This window comes from Anabas testudineus, chromosome 4, assembly GCF_900324465.2.
Source record: "Anabas testudineus chromosome 4, fAnaTes1.2, whole genome shotgun sequence".
Taxonomy (NCBI): Eukaryota; Metazoa; Chordata; class Actinopteri; order Anabantiformes; family Anabantidae; genus Anabas; species Anabas testudineus.
Window position 1 is genome coordinate 14,296,898 of NC_046613.1, and position 21,278 is coordinate 14,318,175.

General features: G+C 40.7%; 1 protein-coding gene across 10 annotated transcripts in view; it reads right to left on the reverse strand.

The window, feature by feature from the left end:
• Positions 1 to 4,932: 4,932 nt before the first annotated feature.
• The window catches only part of adgrl2a (adhesion G protein-coupled receptor L2a), an 88,242-nt gene continuing 71,896 nt past the window's right edge, over positions 4,933 to 21,278 (reverse strand). For 2 of the 10 annotated variants that reach the window (XM_026345229.1, XM_026345232.1), the window contains 8 exons: positions 20,308 to 20,528; positions 19,642 to 19,708; positions 15,708 to 15,799; positions 13,111 to 13,279; positions 12,764 to 12,892; positions 11,916 to 12,012; positions 9,415 to 9,432; positions 4,933 to 7,535 (listed from right to left, as the gene is read on the reverse strand). In XM_026345229.1, the coding sequence (XP_026201014.1) occupies positions 6,694 to 7,535; positions 9,415 to 9,432; positions 11,916 to 12,012; positions 12,764 to 12,892; positions 13,111 to 13,279; positions 15,708 to 15,799; positions 19,642 to 19,708; positions 20,308 to 20,528 (1,635 nt within the window). In that variant the 3' untranslated portion in view covers positions 4,933 to 6,693. Of the gene's footprint in view, positions 7,536 to 8,152; positions 12,013 to 12,763; positions 12,893 to 13,110; positions 13,280 to 15,707; positions 15,800 to 19,641; positions 19,709 to 20,307; positions 20,529 to 21,278 lie in introns of all 10 variants that reach the window. The other 8 variants (XM_026345231.1, XM_026345233.1, XM_026345238.1 and 5 more) reach the window with 7 other exon arrangements.

Below are 21,278 nucleotides of genomic sequence, written 5' to 3' on the forward strand. Positions count from 1 at the left end.
AATAAACTGTTGCTATGAATCTAGTGCAATTGATTCCTAGAAATGCATTCTCATTTTAATAAAGTGAAATCAGATTAGATCTCACAACACTTCACTCATGCTATATTGAAAGTGACCTGAGGTTCAGTAAACATTAAATTATGCAGCATATTGTATATATTCTTTTGCTCTTCCTCATATGGGTTTATCTGTTCGCCTTTCATTACTTTAGGTCTGGGTATAATTGCATTTGAGCGTGTGAACAAGCTGATTATTCATTAATAAAACAAGTGACCTGAACCCAGATCATTTCACAAACAGATAATTGCTAATTTGAGATAACCTTCGTGTTTTTGCCTTCTTTAACAGAGGAGTAGCCATGTTTGACAAACTACTATACAAATAGGCCAATGACAACACAAAGGCAATGGAAGTAATATGACAAAGATCACAGGCAAAAAAATGTTCTTCGAGATGTAGTCTCGCTCACAGTTGCCTGGACCCTGTGGGACCATTTTGCCAGGATTAGCATGACAAGGTTCCTCTGCAAAGGCCCCTCTGAATCGTAATGAGAAACAACAGATACTCATAATGTATTTCATATTTTGTCTTCATAGTCTCCTTGCACCTTCGCCACCAGCAAGGAAAATCTGAATCAATATTCAGTTGCAATGCGCACCTGTACTCAAGGTTACGACTGTTTTCCCTCTACTTATCAATTATAAACGCAGAGCTGGACCCATCGGGGGCTTTATGGATCCTGTTTGTATCCCAGTGTGACTGATTGCGGTTCCCGAAGTCCAATCATAGATCGTGATGCCTTAATTATATTAATATAAAATGCTGAAATAAAATGAACATATTTAATTTAGCGTTTTCATTTCTCTTGCATTTTGCAAACAAGCAGTTGCTGGTATGTTCTTCATAGAAATACCTTTGGGTCCCAAATAATTTACAATGTTTTCCTGGAAGTGAACTAAATAAAGGTAGCTTCATGACGGGCAAGTGCCTGGTGGTGGACACACAGTGATTATTGAGCCTTTGATTTTTCTGTTACACTGGCACAATAACATGAGGAAAAGAACGAAAACTGTTGCTGGCTGTGTTGTGACAGCTTTTGCTCATATGTAGCTATTTGCTGTTTTGCACAAATGTGAAAGTTAAACTGTGTGTGTGTGTTTTTTTTTCATCTCTAAACAGTTTATTACAATAACAATGGCACTTTTAGTGTAAAAATGGAAGTAGTTACCCCTAGGAACCAAATAGCGTAGGTGAGTGGCCATTAAGTTGTTACAGGTTCCTTCTCTTTTTGCTGAATGATGAATAGAAATGTTGATGCTGTGTGAATACAGCAGAATAATGGATTCATTTGCATGAATCTTGGAATATAGTAGGAGTAGTGTGAGTTATCTATATTGGCCTGCAGAAGCTTGTGCACAGCAGGAAATCCTGTAGTTATTGCTCGAGGCATCCCTCCGGTGAATGCCAATGAGTTTATCAGACGAATGTTGGATCTGCTGATGAGTTGGAGTCTCTCCGCAGAGAAGAAACCGAACAAACGAAGGAAAAATGCATCAATCCAGTTTATTGTGAGACAATATGATAAATCATACTATTTATTAAACACTATTACAGTGGATACTTCCAGTTGGTATTGGAAATATTCTTGACCAAGAGTGCCAACAAATGACATCTAGTAAAGACGAAGGAGAAAAACTACCAACTCCGAAGACTTACTTGATATAAAAAATAAATAAATCAGTCCCGTCAGTATAGTTAGTGGCATTCTCATGCAGCTCAATTCACTACAAGATGAAAAATGAATATTTATCCGTTTCACCGGATGATTCGAGTCGATTGTTTGTGTGTTTGAAGGAAACCAAGTTTCAGTTTCTTTTAACAGTAGACGAATCAATGACTTTTGTTTTGTGTGCTATAGCAGCTCAAGGTTTTAAAATGTAGACAGCCTACGGCTCAAATCTCATTGAGTACTGCGATGAAAGGGTCTGCACCGAGGGCAGTAGGACAGTAGCTCTTTGAGAAATATAAAGGTCTGGGGATGAATGGGTGGCATCCCAAAGTGATGTGCCTTGTTTTACAGAGAATCTTTTTTTTTTTTTTGTTCATTCCTTTAGCTGAAAGGTTAAAGCAATATTTATGATCACGCATAAATGCGTGAACCACATAATGGCGGACAGAGGTCAGAGTGGGAACAGTGTAATGCTGCCGGTGATTGCATTGAGCGTAGCTGCATGGATGTGTGGTATTTGTACTGTCTCCTGAAAAGTCTAAAAGTATATGTAACATACAACAGCTATCCATTAATCTCTGATTACAAGGACTTTTGCAGGTCTCACCTTCAAGCCCAGTCATGTGAATTAGCTGTTCCCCCTTGAGGTAAATTGGAACGCTATACTGGCAGGGAATGATTTTTTCATCTTTTTTTTTTTTATGAGCCAGTCACTCTCATCCTTTTTTCATTTGAAATCCTGCATCTGGTAATTTCATAATTATGGGAGGGGATTATAACGAAGGCAGCTGGAGCTGCAGGTTAATTGGATTTTTCACCTCGACGGGACCGGATCTAAGTCGCCCATGGGCCGCAAATCTGCACATTTGAAGTTGGGGACAGGACAAAAGAGGCTGGGGGAAGAAAAGAGTGAGCAGTTAAATGGTCCCCTTTGACTTCAAGAGTTTGGGAAGTTACTTTTGCACTGCCAGTTACTGTTTGTGCTCTTGAGAGGTTTTCCTTTGCTTGTACACAATCGCTTTCATCCACGTTGATGGCATCTATAATTAGCGCTGTGTTTTCAGTTCATAGGAATTACTGCTGCAGTAGCTATTGCCACTGCTATTGATAACCTCAGAGAAATCCCCAAGGTTTGAAATTGAACTTCTAAAACTGAACTTTTAACAAACACAATGCAGACTTGCAAAAAACATCACAGTAGTCAATGTTTTTGAAATAAATGTTCAATTATTTGGTTTGGATTATTACAAAATATGTACAATGTGTATATGTACTTGTTGTTTTTACTTGTACTTGTGGGGAATAACAAGTCAAAGAAGTGGTGATGAGGTGTAATTAAAAGAAGAAAGATTATTTTAATTAAGCGGTTGAAGCTCATCAGAGTTGGTCTTAAACAGATGATTAGTTAATTAAATGTTTATTAAATGTGTGACTAAAATACCTATTTTTCCTAAATGCACTTTTAGGAAAAGTCTTCAAGAGAGGACATAGAAACGTGTAAGAGACCTTCAGTGCTTTCTGGAATTTGCTAAAACACACACACACACACACACACACGGACACACACACTCACGCAAACAAAACCTTTCATCGTCAGGAAAATTGCTTTCATGCAGTTGCATCATATCCTATGGAAATTCTTTGGATCCTTAAAGCTACTTCTGACTCAACAATTACAAATATCCATATTTGGCCATGCATTAGTCTTGTGCCTCTGGTTTGTCAATAAGACATACTTCTGTTTCACCCCAATACTGCTGAGAGTATTTTCTACCTCTGTTTCCAGGGGCACGCTTGCTCCTCTGTGGGAGCAACCGAGCCCCCAGCCCCTCGGCTCCTGGCCTACTTCTGAATCAATGTTTGACAAAGGGCGAGTCTCTCCCTGAGCAAAAAGATGGGGAATTAGAGAGGCTCCTGTGTGGTGAGAGGGCCACACGCAAAGCTAGAGGGTGCCGAGTCCACACTCCCTGTCACAGACAAATAGCCAATCCAAGATCGTATTTCCCTGCCCTTAATAATGAAAATAAACCTGCTTGCCAGCCAAGTTTATCCTCCTCTAAGGTCGCCGTGTAAGGACAAACAAACAACAGTTAGAGAGAGGGGCGAGGAAAGGGTTGGCAATTATTTGTTTATCTGCTGAAGAGAGTCACTACTGACTCTTGGCAAGAAAATGTAAGATTCTGTGGTTAAGAATTCTCCATCTCCATCCTGCATCGAAGCCATACGCTTTTTTTTAAATTTCAGGTAAACAGATAAATGATGGAGAAGAAAATGCTGGCTCCAGTGAAGCTCACAAAAATAATGAACAATGGTAAAACTACAACTTAAATTGAGTTTTTACAATCTGACATTTCTATTAGTGTTTATGCAGTGGAAACAGAGAAATTTAACACTGCAGCTTTTACACAAAAACTCTCTCTCCTTTGTTAAAATTGTGCCATTTCTTTTTAATTTTCTGATATATATATATTTTTATTTTTAAAAAAGGATTCTTTAAAAAGAACTTGCTAGGTTGCCGCATATTTAACAATGCAGGATGGAAATCAATATAATTTCCCCCTCATTATTATGCACATCATTATGTCTGCCATTTCAACAGTCAACAATCACCTCAACACTTGATTCCTAACTGACATTCAAGGGGTCCGTACAGGAGATCACAAAAAAGAACATAATTTTTCTATGACAATTTGTAGCCTCAGATAATTGCACAAAATGTCACATAATTGTTGAAAAAGTCAAAACAACATGCAGCCCACAAAGCATTATGTGAACTGGCTTTGACATAAAGTGCATTTTTTTTTTTTTTTTTTGCTAAGTTCTAAGTCATTTCCTTCAATGCCAAATGGTAAACAGTGCAATTTCCAGCTTCCCTGCTGAGAGCTGTCACTCTGCCTCAACTGGTGTTATATTAAAATGCTTCATAAATTAGCATTACCTGAGGCATAAACCATACAGGACGTGAATGTGGGCTGAAGCAGCAGATGGTAGTTAGAGCACACTCGGACATATGATGTATAATATATGTCTACAACTGCAGCAAAGTTTAACATTGACCTCTTACAGGTCTGTGGACACATTAGCAATCCAACGTGGTGATTACAGGCAACGTATTTGCTTGATTTCTGTTGTGTCGTACTAAATAGTGATCGGATGAGTGCTCATTTAATAATGTACTAAGTGGACAATGCTGTGAACCAGTGTCATTTTTGAGCCTTTATTCGTGTTACAACCACACAGAGGAACATTTACAATGAAATTTTCCTACCTGAGTTTTGCATCTTTGAATCACATGGACAGATTTGGCTTCTCTAACACATGGTGAAATGAGCTCTCTCTACTCTGCAGCGATTGAAGACAAAAGCAGAACAAAAAAAACAAATAAAGCCCCTAAAAAACAAATTCACCAGTTCATCTTTCGAGGTGCTTGGGACTTACTTATAACCTGAGTCAAAAGTGTATTTTGTAACACATAAAAATAATTAAACCTGTTCTCTCAAACGGTACCAACAACACAAACCATTAAAAAGCAACTGGCATTTGACAAAAAATCTCACATTTATTTTATTTGATAAACAAGTGTTGAACTTTACATCAGTCTTAAGTGATGAACCCCTTAGTAACATGTTTACATAAGAAAAACATGAGCTACAGTAGAGCATGTATACCAGTGCTGGAAAATATTCACACATTTCCCATTTATTTTTTGGAAAGATTTTAATAAATAAAGTGTCCAAACTCAGGCGGAAGAACTACATTTATTATAGAAACTTTATTGTCAAAAGTTGGTTTCAATTCAGTTGCGCTTTCCCGTCACTCTGCCGCGACTGTTACAGAGATCTGTTTCATTCAGAATTACACATAAAAACTGTGTAATGCTTTAATTCGCTTTCCTTGGGTTTTTGCATTCCCATTCTACTAAAGTAATGCCACCGTGGCAAAAATCAAATAAACATATTTCAAAGGGCAATATCAACGAAATTCATTAAGCAAAAAACACTGTTCACAAGTGGAAAAAAGTGATAATGCATCTTTGTAATTTGTTGAATCCTCATTTCTTGTCATAAGCCTTGACATTCAAACATACTACCATGAATGAAGTGTTTGAACCATAAACACACTGTATAACATATGTGCAACTTCTACACAATAGTCTTTCAAACGTTAAATTTTGCAATTAAAATGCTTCTTCATATTTTCCCATGACTTTTTTATTTTACACTAGCAATACAACAAAATATATATTTTAGCCATTTTCTTTGACAACAGTTCAATGTACAGTTGAGAAAATATAAGGCCAGGGGCTTGATTGCTAGTGGTTATACAATCCAAACTTCATGATGGGAAGGAGAGCGATTCAGTGCAACCAGGACCTTATATTCCTTTTTCTAAAAGTCTTATCAGGATCATTTTACAAACAGAGTCCATGTCCTGGTCCGGGGTGTTGTTTTGCTAACGATAAAGTAACAAAAAAAAAAAAAAAAAAAAGAAATCGAGGATGTTGGGGGGTGTATGTACAACCTTTTAACCAGGAATTTGATGATCTGATGTAGCTAGTAATGCTTCTTTTTTTTGTCTTTTTTTTTATTTTCGTACCTTAAATTTTTCTCAATTATTCAACAGCAGCAGCACATTTAAATACATAATTGGCTTGTCTCTTAAAATCAAAATTCGACTCTGCATTCTATGTACAGTCTCATTGAAACGTTGCACTGCCATCGCTGTGCACCAAGTCTGTTGGTCTGGAAGGAAGGTGGTAAGAGTGGCATGTTGGGGGCCGGGGATGGGGAAAGGAGATGGCAATGCAGATGGGGGAGGTTTGGAAATAACTAGTGTGTATGATGGTGCTTCTAGGCTCTCTTCAAAAATAAAACAAACACTTCCCTTTCCTTCACTAGTGTGTCATCCAAGAGGTCGAGGCTGCAAAAAGGTAGGAAGAGGTTCGGGGGATGATTTAAATACATTTAAAGGCTTGTCACTAACTGCATCTGTCCTTCCCGTACATCGCCTTCAGGGATGCAGTCCTCTTTATTAATAGGAATAATGTAGCCATCACTGCTCCCTCGGCCTATCTGGTAATAGGCCTGGAGCTGGTGGCCAGCCCCTAAGTTAGGCATGCTCTTGTAGTAAACGTCCTCATTCTCGCTCCTCTTGGAGGGGGACAGGTCCTCCTCCACATCGGGGCTGCTCTCGGGATATGGAGAGTCCCTAATATTAGGCATACTAGTGTACAAGGAGTCTCTGTTGGGGGACTGCAGACTATCGTCAGGGTTGGTGGGTGTCAGCTGGCTGTCAAAGGTATCGACTCCCCCATCGGTCCTCACCTTCTTCTGGGGGGCGTATAGAAGGGAATGAGTCCGCTGGGGGATGAGCGGCGCCTCCAGCTCCTGCTGGTGGTGCAGCTCAAGGCCCACTGTGTCGCCCATGTGCACCAAAGATGAAGCATCGGCTACGATAGCGTCGTCTTCACTGCTGCTGCCACCTACCACCGTCACCTTTGGCGGAGCCCGCTCCGTGTGGTGGTGATGGTGGTACTGTGGGGGCTGCTGGTGGTGGGGTGGATGATGTAAACTGGGGTGCTGTTGCTGTTGGTGGCTTTTGTTACAGGCACGCAGGTTGTTGTGTACTAACTCGGAGATGATCATTTTCTCAAAGGCAGCATCATCCAGACTGAGGCCGCAGTCTACTACCTGCACACTGTCGCCAAAGTCTCCATTGCGGAGTGAGTAGCTATTATTAAAGTTACCATTTAGCGGTAGAGTATCCATTGCACTTGTATCCCTCACTGCATTGTTCAGTGAGTGCCCTGGAAAGAGAGGAAAATGTGAGGGGATTTTACATTAGTCCACAACAATAGCCATGAAAGAAACAAGCAGGAGTTTAATGCTGTTTAGGATGCAGTTTCACATAGAAAACTCAAGCCAAATTAAGCCATGCCATAAATCTGTTAGTTAGCCACAATCCTTAACATACAATATGTAGGCATGCAATATTCGCAATGAGAAATCATTTTACTTTCTCACATATACATTTTGACTTCCGCTTTTCAAAAAGCGGCTTTAAAATAAGCGCAGCATTGTGCATTTTAGTCTGCCACAATAGTGACAAAGCAATGAAAAAGATCCCAAACAACATTAAGAAACAAACTGAAACAGTAATCACCATCACAACACACCGGGCAAAAGTAGATGTCCACAAGTATGAAGCCACAAACGGGCAAGCTACAACACTTACAGGTTTTCTAGCAACTAATAGGTTGGATGTGCCAAGGGAAAGAAAAGGACAGAGATGGGATAAATGACAAAGACAGAGAAGGGAAAGTAGTCATGTATCAACATGGGACAGCCATAATTGTTCTCACTACAAGGGGAGCCCACAAGCAGCACTCCACCATCACCACACACAGCAGGTGAAAAGACTCACTTTAGACAACTCACATCATGTCTGTCTGCTCAGGCTATCTGGTCTAAGAGCAGCTGATGTACAAAAGAAAGTAAAATGATTTATTGTAACATGAAGAAGAATCACTCAAAAGGAACAACAAAATGTAAAGTAAAAGTCTTAACTGCAACTTAGCGAGAGCAAGGGTTCAGCAAATGAAACAGACAAGCATTAAACAGCTTTACTTTTAGGAATTCGTTGCAAAAAAAGCTTCCTTTAGATTTTTTTTTTAGGCTTTTTCTTTTTGTTTGTGTTGGTACACTTTCTGTCTATTAGTTGGCAGCTTGTGTACCCAAAGCTGGCAAAGGTCAAAGCTTGCCCGCAGCCCAGCACTTGGCATCCGTCACAGTGACAGTTCCCAGTGAGACCCCGGTCACTAGCAGAACAGCTCAAGAATAACACAGCCGCTGCAGAGGTCAGATACGGTCATGTTAGGAATTTCTCAAAGCATGGAGGTCACGGAAAGCAGCGGCAAAAAGAATAAATATTAGTTATGCTATGATTGAGCGAGAAGATAAAGGAAGAATGTGCTCTGCTATGGCGAACAGGCGTCCTTGTAGAAGAAAACTGCTGCAAAAAATTTAAATAAAGAACGATTTTTCATGGGAACATTCAAAAAAAGGGGAGTGGCGCTTACTGGAGATTAGGAGAGAAATTACAAGGAAGTTATAAAAACAGAAAGTAAAGGGAAATGAAACAGCTGCTGCCATGACACACGTGTGTTTATGCATGCTAGGAGGCAATTTAGTGTCCAGACAGGTGCTGTCTGGAAAGGTGTGAGGGGAATACTACTGGACACTGAGACTGCTGACTGCCACAGGAGGCCACAGACTCTGGGCAAAAAGACAAAAAGAAAAACAGGAGAAGAAAAGGAAACAAAGAAACCGTTCTGATAAAGACGCTCTTTTCTGCCAAAAAAAAAAAAAAAGCAACACGGTATTGGTTGATTAAAATCACAAATTAAGCAGAAGAGAGAGAAGCAGAGTCATGGGCATTTGCGATAACGCTGTCGGATCTCAAAGATTACTTCAAATGACTAAAGACATACAGTGTTTTCTTTCTTTTCCAGATTAGAGTACAATTTGGGTAGATAATTTTGTGAACCACTTGCTCACTGAGTGTGTGTTAATGGCCTAAAGTGATTGTGCCAGGGTTTTTGGTAGTTTTTTTTTTTTTTTTTTTTTAAATAAGCATGCTAAAAAAAATTTACATTTGATAGGCAAAGTTAAGTTTTACTCCCATACTTGTCTCTCTGTAGGTCACTAGAGGGAAGCACAGGGGAGAAGCACAAAACATGACAAAAGATGCCATTTTAGTTTCATATATAATAGCACACATAATCACAGGACAGTTTTAACAGTGTGAGATATGCCTAAATACCATGTGCAATTCAGATTTAGTGACTTTTAAAAGTTCTATGTGTATCAAATATATCTCCTCATGCAACTTAATGCTAATGTTAATGCTAATGTTGCATTAAGCAACACAGATTTTTCTTGCAGTTTAATATCTTTAGGGGGAAAGCTCCCTGTAAAAGACAGAAACAAACGACCTGATCAACTCAGGAGCATAAATCGTAGTATTCATGCAGTTTACGCTACAGCTTCAGGTCTACATCAGTGTTTACATTATCTCAAGGCAGAAAGTGTAGTATCTCTTTCCCATCTAAATCATTATGTCCCGATAAGAGAAATATGAGAGGGTGGATCGGCACGAGCCACAGAAACCTCTGTTCTACATGGAAATTTGTGTATTTTAAACACACGGACACACACATAATGTATACAGTCTACGTGCCACACTCACACAATCACAAAATAAGTACTGTGTCAAGCATCTGGGAGACAATGATTCAGGAGGAAAGACGATACTGCAGACATCCTGCTTTTCATACTCAACTCAAGAGACAAAGAATAAAGACAGAAGACAAAGAGACAATGAAAAGGCAGAATACAGGTAATTGAAAGTATTAAGTAAGCACACCTGGCGAGTTAAAGACTGGAGCCGTGGGGGTGTTACATACAACTGTCTCAGCCAGTAAGGTGTTATAAGGGTTATTAGTGCCTTGTGGTCGAAGTAGAGGATTTGTTAGTAGATAATTTCCGGTCATCCCTGGAGTGGCAAGACAGAAAAGAGGAAAAAAAGAAGTTTGGTGCAGTCAGATGACAGTGATTGAAAGTTTCATGAAGAAAAGAAATGAAGGATATTTTCAGCGTGTTTGTCTTTTGAGGTACAGGTTATCCGCCAAAGTCTGAAAGTAGGGTGTTTATTTTAAGTTGAGAATTCAGAATGAAGTTTGAGAAGCAGCCAGAGAGAAGCAAGAAACCACTTCAGCATGTGCCATAAATATTTCAAATTTGCTAGACTCCCTCCCTGTAGGTAGCAGATTGTTCAACGTTTAACTAAGTTTTTTTTTTTGTTATTTGTGCTGCAGCTCATTCAGAAGCTATTACATTTATTTAAAAAAATAATATTCAGTAATCACATTCTCTTGTAAGTAAATAATAATATTATTATTTGGAGTGCATTTGAGGAACAGCAGTCTGCTCTTCTGTGACTGAAGCAGACCCAAATATAAAACCTTGGATATTAGAAAGAGCAGAATTCTTCTAAGTTTCAATATCAAAATCTTTATTTAGACTCATATTGCCCATTTTCTTCCAGAACTCATCTTCCTTTCACTCGCTCCCCACCAGCTTTTGGTGTGTTTTAAGGATCTGAGGTATTTCCACTGCCATTTATCACCTGTGTTAAATGCCATCTGTCATGTTGGGAAGTCTCCAGGGATGATTTTAATGACAGGGAAGTGCTTCCAGGAGATAGAGCCCTCCTTTAGTGCACTGACTCTCCAGGGTAACAAGGCTCCTACACCCCGGAGTGATCAATATCCAACCTTTGCATTAACATTTTCAGGAAATGGTACAGTTGAAAAAAAAGTCCTACTTCTATATTGTTACTGATGTATCAGCCAGTTAAAATGTGCTTCAAAGCCCTCAGTGTAATGTTTTAACTTGTGGGAACTGACAGCAAAAAAGGAAGAGAAGGCAAAGTGCAATAGTGACATGAGTCAGAAGAGAAGAGGAGAGGAGGGAGCGTAGTTAAACTGCCTTGGTGTAAACCCTCCTCTCCCTCGCATGCTTGGAAAGCCATTTCAGAGGCAGCAGAGAGCCTAACAACGCACTAAGCACTCCAGGTCAGCCAGAGTTGAACATCATCTTCTCATCATCATATTTGTGCTCAAGTTAAATAATAAATGACAGGTTTTTTTTTTCTCTCCTTCCCTTCATAAATCCTCCTGTAAAGTAAGAGGGGTCACCTTATACATGTTGAGCTATTCCTAAAATAAAACGTTAAGATTGTCTGCTTTCAGTTTTGTCTACGTCTCCCCTGAGCCCGAGTATGAACTTTGGACAAACACTTAAATAAAAAATGTTTTTGCTAGCCTTGCCCCAATTTGAGAGTGATGTTACCATTCAGAATGACAGCGCACTGAGTATTTGACAACGGATTTTTGTAATCCTTCCCTGGCAGAACAGGGAGACTCGACTAAAGGCCTGAATCTTCTTCTATTTTTACCGTACTGCTCTGTTCGTTTCAAGCTGAAGGCACTTATTCCTATTACCACAGAAGGATGCTGTACAGCAGCGTGAGCTCATTGAGACTTGAAGGAGGTACAGTATTTTTAGGTGGATGATGAAATATGTGCATAGGTATGCATGTGGAGAGAAATGAGGTGTGAACTGACCTTGGTTAAGGGTGGAGGAGCTGTTGATGTCACCTGAGATAAAGGAGGACTCAGATTGCTTTCTTACGGTGTCATTCCACATTCTCCTGATACGACTCTGTCAGGTCAACAAGGGAAAGTCATTAGGACTTTAAACAAGCCCGCTCACCTTTCAGATCAACTTTCATTTATTCCTGTGTACCCACTACTCACTATATTACTTCTCACATGCCTACTAGTGAGTGGTGAGACGTGGGCAATTTGAAAGTTCGCCTTCTTCCAGAACTTAATTTATTTAAGTCAACTTTTAAACAACTTCAGCTCCAGTCATGAGTAGCTTATATCGGGCTGGAGGTCAAAGTGCAGTAGGGATGTTTTCCCGATAAGCACAGGACATCTGGAAGAATTGTTTAATAAGGACTTTAATAAGAACGGGATATAGTATTCTTTTTTTATTATTATTTATTTTGCAATTTTGGCTCTCCCCACAGTAAAAAATGTGCTTGCAATGCTCTTTAAAGAGTGCAGTTCTTTCTTCCATGCACATGATGTTAGTGAGAAAAAGATAAAAGCAAGTGCTAAAGGGGGGCAGAACAGAAGACAGATACTCATGCAGTACAGCAGATGCTGCTTGTAAAATGCGGCATAATGTTTGTGTCTCTTAATCTGCCTCTGAAGCTAAAAATGCATGATGTGCATTTTTCTGTGCCATGACTACACAATCAGGATGAAACTACATACTCACGAACAATTGTTCAACTTTGGGGTTCATAACAATGTAAATGAGCTGTGACTGTATCTGTTCCATTGTGTTTTTCTGTGTTTTGACACTGGGTGGGTCTTTGACTGCAAGACGCCGTTTGGTCTACCTGTGTCCCAGAAGAGTAGCGTGCACTAGTCCGTGTGGTGGAAGTCTTTACAGAACCGTGTGAGCTTTCGGTTGGAAGCCCTCCGCAGCAGTACGTGTGGCGGAAGCACTTGCTGTACTCTTTGCGGACCTGCGTGAGCAAACAGTGTTTACATATAATGTTGACTTTACATATGACTTAGCCAAGATCTTGAAGCAAGCCGTGTTTGTTCTCATTATATCAGTGTGTACAGCTCCTTCTGCTCTGCACACCGCTGCACAGGTTCGGCCTTCGTTGCTGAAATTGAAAATTTCAACCTTGAATGAAACATCGCTCACCGTGAGCACCGAGGATGACAGTAAACTTACTTTTTTCTGCAGGAGGCAATGGAAGATGAAGATAAACATTCCTTGAAAAGTGTTTAATATGGTGAAGAGGTACGCCATGACGATCGAGGCCTCGTTGATAAAGAAGAGACCGAAAGACCACGTCAGACCCAAAAGACACAGCAGGGCGAAGGCACCCATGACCCAGGATCTGAAGGACAACAAACACACAGGGAGAGGACGAATTCAGCATGAGAGGCAGAGAACAACGACTGTAGTATCATCAAAACAATAAAAAAATAGTTCAGATGTTGTAAACCGAGTAAAAGGAAAACAATAAAATGACAACAACACCTACGCCATCCTCACAACCCCTTCCCCACTAACGCCACCCTTCTATTTACATATATTTGCATCCTGAACACAAATGCAGTTCCTGCTTTCAAACACACTAAAAGAAAAAAAAAAACTTTGATCTGGTTTTCTGTAAATAACTTTTTACGTGTTCGAACACAGAGAACAGCATAATAAGAGAACACGGCATGTTTAGCTACAAAGAACAGAAAAAGAAAAGAACATTAGATACTATCATATGCTAAGTATTTATCAGTGTGTTATCAGAAGTGGAGAAACTAGGCAGTGGAAAGACTTCAAAGAACAAAGAAGATTCGCCGGCTCGTGTGTGAAGGTCCTGTGGAGCCTTCAGACACCAACAGCAGTCACAGTTCAACGCTCAAACACACAACAACAACACTGGATTTCAAGATGATGGACATGGTCAAAGTGAACAGTCACAAAGACAGTGGATGAGTAGGTTTGAAGCTGCAGCTTGGGAGGGGATGAACCGGTGGAGGGAAAGGAAAATAAAGAAAGTAAGAAAGGAAAAGTAAAATTAAACGAGGAGAGAGAATAAAACTAGAGGCTGGCAGAGGAGGAGTTCTGGGCAACGTGTCCTTACTTGATAAACCGTTTATTATCTTCATAGCTAGAGAGCATGATAAGCAGGAAGAGAGAAACACAATTAGGTCAGAGCGGGTTAGTCGGCATTTGAATATCTGTAACTGTGATCCAACGTAAATCATGGGGGGTCAATGAAATTAGGGGTCTAATAACAACTGAGGGTTTTATGGTTTTGTTGTTGATGATTCAATTACAAATGTCTATGTGAAGCATTTGATCAGAGAGCATCTGTCTGTGGCTGCATTCGCATTTGAGCCACCAGATTGGTGGATTGGTGTTGTGTGAGTTAAAAAATGATCTGAGATGTATAGTAAAAGCTTACCCATACCCAGGCAAATCTGTATTATAGTAGCCGTCACAAACGCGATAATTACTGGTGTGGATCGCAGAACAGAGAGAGGAGGAGAATGGCAGGAGAAGAGAAAGGAGAGGGCGTGCGTTAAATTTGCCTTCACATGCAACATGCAGTGACACTGGTGCTGAACTGAATCTCAGACCAGACAACACATAGAGAAAACCCACAAGGAAGCAGATATTAGTATACAATGTTTTTTCCTCCAGTGCAAACAAGCTCGAGAGAAATCATTTCTAACATTCACAGGGACGTGAGTGCCACCATCTTCAGTAAATGTTGTGGCTTCCTAGCTGATCACAAATAAACCAAGAAGTCTAAATAACCTTTTTTTTTTTCCGGACTTTTCTTCCTGATTGCAGCTTTACCACAGTGCTGTAATGTTGCACACATTCATTAAGGAAAACTGTAAAACTAACAAATGCAGGACAGAAATAGAGGCCCCGCTGCTGCCGCTGCTACATCCAGCGGTGGAAGTTGAAATATAACGGTGCAAACTGACATGGGGCTCTGCCACTGCGAGCAACAAAACCATATAACTCCATTTGGAGGAGGCCCTGACATGCAGCCAGCAGTAAACAGCAATAAATATTGTTTTCGCAGTAGTGCAAAAACTCAAAACAAAACAATTAGTGCTACAGAAAACTTTGCTTTTCCTTCCCAAAGCAAAACACATCATAAATGTTGAGGCCACTCAGAGAGCCTAGACTAGGAGGGGGATGGTGGTCGGGTGGTGGCGGTTGTGCTGGAAAGGAATTTTTTTTCTTTTCTGGGATTAGAAGCTGGGATCTATAAAAAAAGGTTTGACATGTTCCAACAGCAAACACACATGGTAGCTGTTCCACTGTACCCCACCCTACCAGAGCTAACAGTGCATAGTTAGGTTGCAGTCCGAGAGTGATGTGTGTCATGCCAGGGCAACTCTGTGGCTAGTGGCTTGGAGAAAAACAAAAGACAATAGAAATGTTTGTGTATGCTGAAAGTCTTAAAACTGTGTCACCTTTGGCATTTCTAGATCCCTAATAATGAATTGCTCTGGCAAATGTTGCATATGATCTGGATAATTTCAAAAGTTTATAACCCCCAAATAACAAATATATTCTTTTATTCTAATGTCACTCGCTAGTCCAGCAATGACACCTAAGCTCGGAGGTGGGGCATGTAATGCATTTTCTCATGAAACGTTATGAGGAAGTTAGAAAAATGTCATTACCTCCAGAGTAAAAGAGCCTTAGTTTTCCTGGGGGTAGTGGTAGAATAGCACCAGTGTTACACCATATTGATAAGCAGGAGAATGGAGAGGTTCAATATGTGATGCTTTACTTACTTTATATTCTCCAGTCGACTGGAGTCTGGTTTCAGGGTGGTGGAGTGCTTCACCATTTTGTACATTGTGATGACCAAAAAGATGAGATTGAGCTGTCAAAACAGAATAATGGTGGTGTTAATACATGAAGATGCATGAGTCCAAATTTAGCAGACGCAGAGAGAAAAAAAAAAAAAACTGTTAATTTGCCTATAAGTATTAAAAGAGAAGAGCCTTCAAAATCTCTGCATGTCCACAGACTAATCCAATAAACATCTATCGCTGCAGCTGGGCTCAGACAGGCCGACTGGCGCCAAATTTAGTGTCATTCTATATCAATAAGAGCATGGAAATGCATTAAAATCCATCACAGTTATAAAAAAAAAAAAAAAAAAAAAAAAAAAGGAAAAGAAAGAAAGAAACAGCCACAAAGCAGCAGTCTGACAAAGTCAGAGGAGAATGAAAAGAAGCAGGAGAAATAAGAAACCCTCATGTTGTACAAAACAACTGCATATCATTTTATGCACGTAGTGAAATATTATAAGGTATGCGGAGCTACAAAAGGCTTGAGGGAATATGGTATATTTTCGATCCTTGCGCGTGGACAGCTGAAAAGAAAAGCGAGAACAAGAAAACAGGGGAAGGGGGAGAGGGAGATGGCGTTTACTTGCTTGCTTTAATGCATTAAATCTTAAGGGAGCCAGTGGCACATATCAGGTTGAGACAAGGATACTATGTGCAGCGTTTCTGGGCGCATTTATTCGGCACCTTAAAAATCAATACGGTGATTTAGAGACACAAAGGCTGGATGGGCCAACAAGGAGCCGCTCCAAATAATTTACTTCAAAAACATTTATTCTGGGCCAAACTAGTCCCTGACACAGCATGTACATGCACTCACACAGCAGATGAACCAGCCTGTGTTTGTACTGCAAGTCAGGCTTGTATAAATAATGTCAAGAAATATCTGAGAGGAATAAATTTAATTGTGCGCCTCCAACAGTGCATGTAAAAGGATCAGACAAATATATGTTGTGTGCTGTTCCTGTGGCATGTTAGCAACAAAGACGTAAAGCATTTTGAATAACAAACAGTGCATGCCAGAATTAGGTTATCTTTTAAACACGAACAAAAAAATTCTGAATAATGGAGACACGTTGGCATTTTTTTTTTTGGGGGGGCGTGGAATAAAAGAATGACCTTTGTGAGCTGGACTCAGACCGTGGCCATTCACTCTTAAACAGAAATTCTCTGTGTTCAGCGGCACATTGCTATCAAAAGACTGCCTGTGATCAATACATCACCCCTCCACATGCAATCAACTCATGGAGCCGCTCACAATAACCCAGGCAGTAAAAGAGAGGGACGAGTGAGGGAAGAAAAAAAAAAAGAAAAAGAAATCGTGGACCTTTATATCACTGACTGACTGTTTCACAGCTATCAGCCATCAGCCTGAGCATGAGTCAGACAGTGGGGATGGTGGGAGGGAGGAGGGACACGAGGGCGAGGACTTTCGAAAAAAAAACCTTTCACACAGCCTGGAGTGGTGACATGGATCCAATGAGACAGAGGAAAGGGACACAGTACTTTAAAGTAACCTAGCAGCATGGCACATGTTCCCACCCCCACCGACATGCTTTTGCAGCCCTTCCCGGGGGATCCCCCTCACTATAGCGGAGCTGCCTGTCCTCTATCCTTCACTCCCTGTCTCCCTGTCTCCGAATCATCACTGCAAGCCATGCAGAAGCACCTCGACACACTGGGACTGAGGAGAAAGCTTTTTTTTTTTTTTTTTTTTCTGAAGTGGACTGTGTGTGTACACACTGAACTCCAGATGAACTGCTGGGGATAAAATATTAAAGGTGCAGATGGAGCTGTCCAGATGATAAGAACTGCTCCTGACGTGTCATGATCCAAAAGGCCTTGTGTTGAAGCCATCTCAAGCATACTAATGGCTCCCCCTAACAGTCATTACTTCCATGTTCCCCTTTCATGGAGCTAATGCCCCCCGTGCCCAGAGACAGGGCAACCTCCGCCTGAGCGCAAGGATCTAAATGCCTTCCACCATCTTTTGTTTTCAGTCAGAATTCAGGGCTCATTTTAGCTAAAAACGTCGGAGAAGAAACAAAAAGATGAGAAAAAGGAGCGACCACCCTGGGATAAGACCAGTGTTGCTTGTCACAAACATGATTTGGGTGGCGGGAATCCGGACATGAGCCAAAGCAGCACTGGTTTCCCTTCTTTTTTCTTGCTTGTGTGCATTTTCCCTTCCTCTCCTTTTCCCTCCTTGACAAGGACAAAGCCAATTTGTTAAAAAAAAACCAGGGTCATGGACGGTGTAGGCAAACCTTGCTCCTGCATGCTCCCTTGAGATGCCCCTTTCCACAGCACTTTGTCTTTTCGAGTCAATTGTTGCACAGAATCAGATGAGCAGCGTGCGAAGCCCGAGCCACTGCTGCAAAGTCTCATTCCTGTCACACATTAGCTCTGCTACAATACATTAGCTCCTCACAGGGTCATGATTCTATCTCTCCGGTCATCACCACCGGGATCCTGATCATCATTTCCACTGCGAGACACATTTTTCATGCAAAACATTATGGAAGCAAAACACGATTGAAAAACAATGAGGGTCCAATTTAAGGGAAAAGAAAACATATTCCTGTGTGGCTGACGGAGCATTTGCTGAGACAGGGAGAATGTGCTTGTTTTTAATACAATGTTAGCTCTTCCTCAATTATAAACTCACACGTTCAAAGCTGTTGCAGAGAGAGAAACAGAGGAGGGGACAAAAAAAAAAAAAAAAGCAGAAACAAAAAAAAAGATCAGCCATTTACCGTTCACCATTTACTTAAAGACAGGTCTTCTGAGCACTTTCTCTTCCATTTTTAAATGCTACATTGAGTACGCGTGTCCCTTTTTGAGAAAACTGTGAAACAGAGTGTAGCAAACAGGGTCGTCCTTTATTTATTCTGCAACAACACAGACAAAGAGCTGCACTATGTCTTTTCTTTGAAAGCTCCTAGGAGGTAGCCAGTAGTGTGCAGAGACTCACTAGGATTTGACATGGGTGCCCCCTCTCTCCAGTATATTTTCAATGTCAGTTTGATTTTTATCAGAGGTCACTGCATCTGTAGATACAGTACCAACCATTATGCTGGATAATGAACACAGCACAGAACAAATACCATCCGCCCTCCCTGCACAGCTTTGCGGAGCCTCCTCCATCCCTTAGTGCGCATGAGGGCAAAGCAATACATGGTGTGTTAGGCTGAGAGGATATATCTGAGGAATACCACCTGCTATTTCCTTTTTGGTGCTGGGAGGTAAGACTCCCTAAGGTCTCACTCTTCAGAGCCTCTCTGATGGAGCGGGAGATAATAATGTCATGACCAGTAAATAATTGCATGCCTCAATGGGACATATGTCAATATGATATGCTATATGTCCTTCACCCATGATGGTCCTTGACCAAAGAGAGAGGTACCGCTTTCCTCCCTCTCTCTTTAACACTGTTGCTTGCTATTTACTGCAGGCAGACAAACCAGATGGAGGCAGATGCAGAGGAGGAAAAAAAAAGAAGCAGTCATAAACGTTACTGTATGTGCTGTGAAATGCACACCTCGAGGCCATTTTTAAATCTTTTTTTTTTTATATGTTGGTGGCCATTAGCCAATGTCTACAATGTGAGAATTCACAAGAGTTGTGTAAAAGCAAGGTTAAAGGACACAAATCCTGCTCCTTGTCAGGAGGTGAGAGGCACAGAGAATCTCTGGATGCCTCAAAATCCGTCTTTGCTGTAAAATTAACCTGTCATCGCTAGTGAGACCTGGAGTCCATCAGTTCAACCATCTCACTTCCTTTATCTTTCTCCAGCAACTCTTTCGTCTCACCCATTCAACCCCTTTTGTCATTCTGTCAGTCTCAGTATTCAAAGCAAAATAAAACAGCTTACCATGATGATAAAGGTGACGGGCCCTATAAAACTCCATATGAAATGATTATCCACACTTAGCCAGCACCTGTGACACAGAAAAACACATGTCAAATATTATTGGAAAGAAATTAATTATGATTACTTGCGTTAATGACATGTAAGAGTTAAAAGTCCTAGACAATATTTAACTTGGAGCATTTTCAAAGGCTTCTTTCACAGGCTGCACATTAAAACAGTTGCACAAAACAGAGAGAAGACCCCAAGTAGCCCCTCTCGATAGCTGCGTTTTAGTTGAGATATGGCCATTAATCTACATAAAAGGTTTTTCCTGCACAGTGCTCAGTGCTCTTCTCTTTAAGAGAGCATTTACAAACAAGAGGTCACAGGAGGGTCTTTGAGCAGAAAGGCATTAATGTAGCTGCGGCCCCCCCTGAAACCACAGTGTTGAGTCTGTCAGCCACTCTCAAATGACATAAAAAATTGAATAGCCTCGCATCCCAGCCAAAAGGAGCTCAAATGTTTTGGTGTAGTCTCCAGGGATGCACATAAGGCACTGGCAGAAATGATGAGTAGATTTCTTTTCAAAAGCTGCCACATACAGACACAGCAGGTAAATCCACACAGAGAAGCATCCAGCGTGTCTGCTCTGCATTTCCAAGGATTTGCTCAGAAAGTCACACTTACGCCTTTGGGGTCCCGTAGCTCCTGTAGTCGATAGCTGCAGAGACACCGACCACGATGGCGGGGAAGAGGTAACCAGACACGTAGTAGTACTTTTTCCGTGAATATTCGCTCTCAAAGACTTCCACAAGCATGAGGTACAGCTGGACCCCCTCAAGACACATCCAGGAGAAGGAGGCCAGGAAGAAGAAGTGAAGGATCCCCGCGATGATTGCGCAGCCAATCTGAGTTAGAACAGGAACCAATTAGGGTAATCAAAGAATCAGCATTCAAGGGCAAACAGGAATAAACCATAAGATCACAGTTTGGATAAAAAGATTTTTGTAAGTTTTAAACATGATTTAAATATGACAAGTTGGATCTCCATAGCACATTTTATTCTACTTGCATTTTAAAAATTGTATATAACATATTCTAGCTTTCATTAAAACCCTCCAAAAAAAAAAAAAAAAAAAAAAAAAAAAAAGCTTCGCCCATTCACTGAAACACATATCAGTGAAATCAAAGAAAAAAGGGGTAATGAATATTCATTCACCACATGGGCTTTGATATGGCCCAGGTCTGGCTTTCCATCAGCACGCTGTAAATTTAAACGCCAGTTGCATTGTAAGATTTGAATTAGTGGATTTAATCATATAGTAGTTCAGCATCTGAAGCTTCTATTCCCAGCTCTATACAGACAAATGTTTTGTGAGCTCCTACTGCAGAAAAGTGAAGTGAAAATGTGGGTGGAAAAGAATGGTATGGATGCAGGTTCAGCCATGGTAACTGTGGCTTTAAATGAAAGAGGAAAAAGACCTGTCAAGAGGATGACATAGCCCCTTAGTAATTTATATTAATGGCGCTGTCCCACTCATGTCATGTCAGGGACGGGCAGGGGAGGTTAGAAACAAACACTGCTTAAAGTCTCATCCATTTCACTCTGAAAGGCTCTTTTGTTTTGTTTTGTTTTGGGGGGTAACCGGAGATAAAGT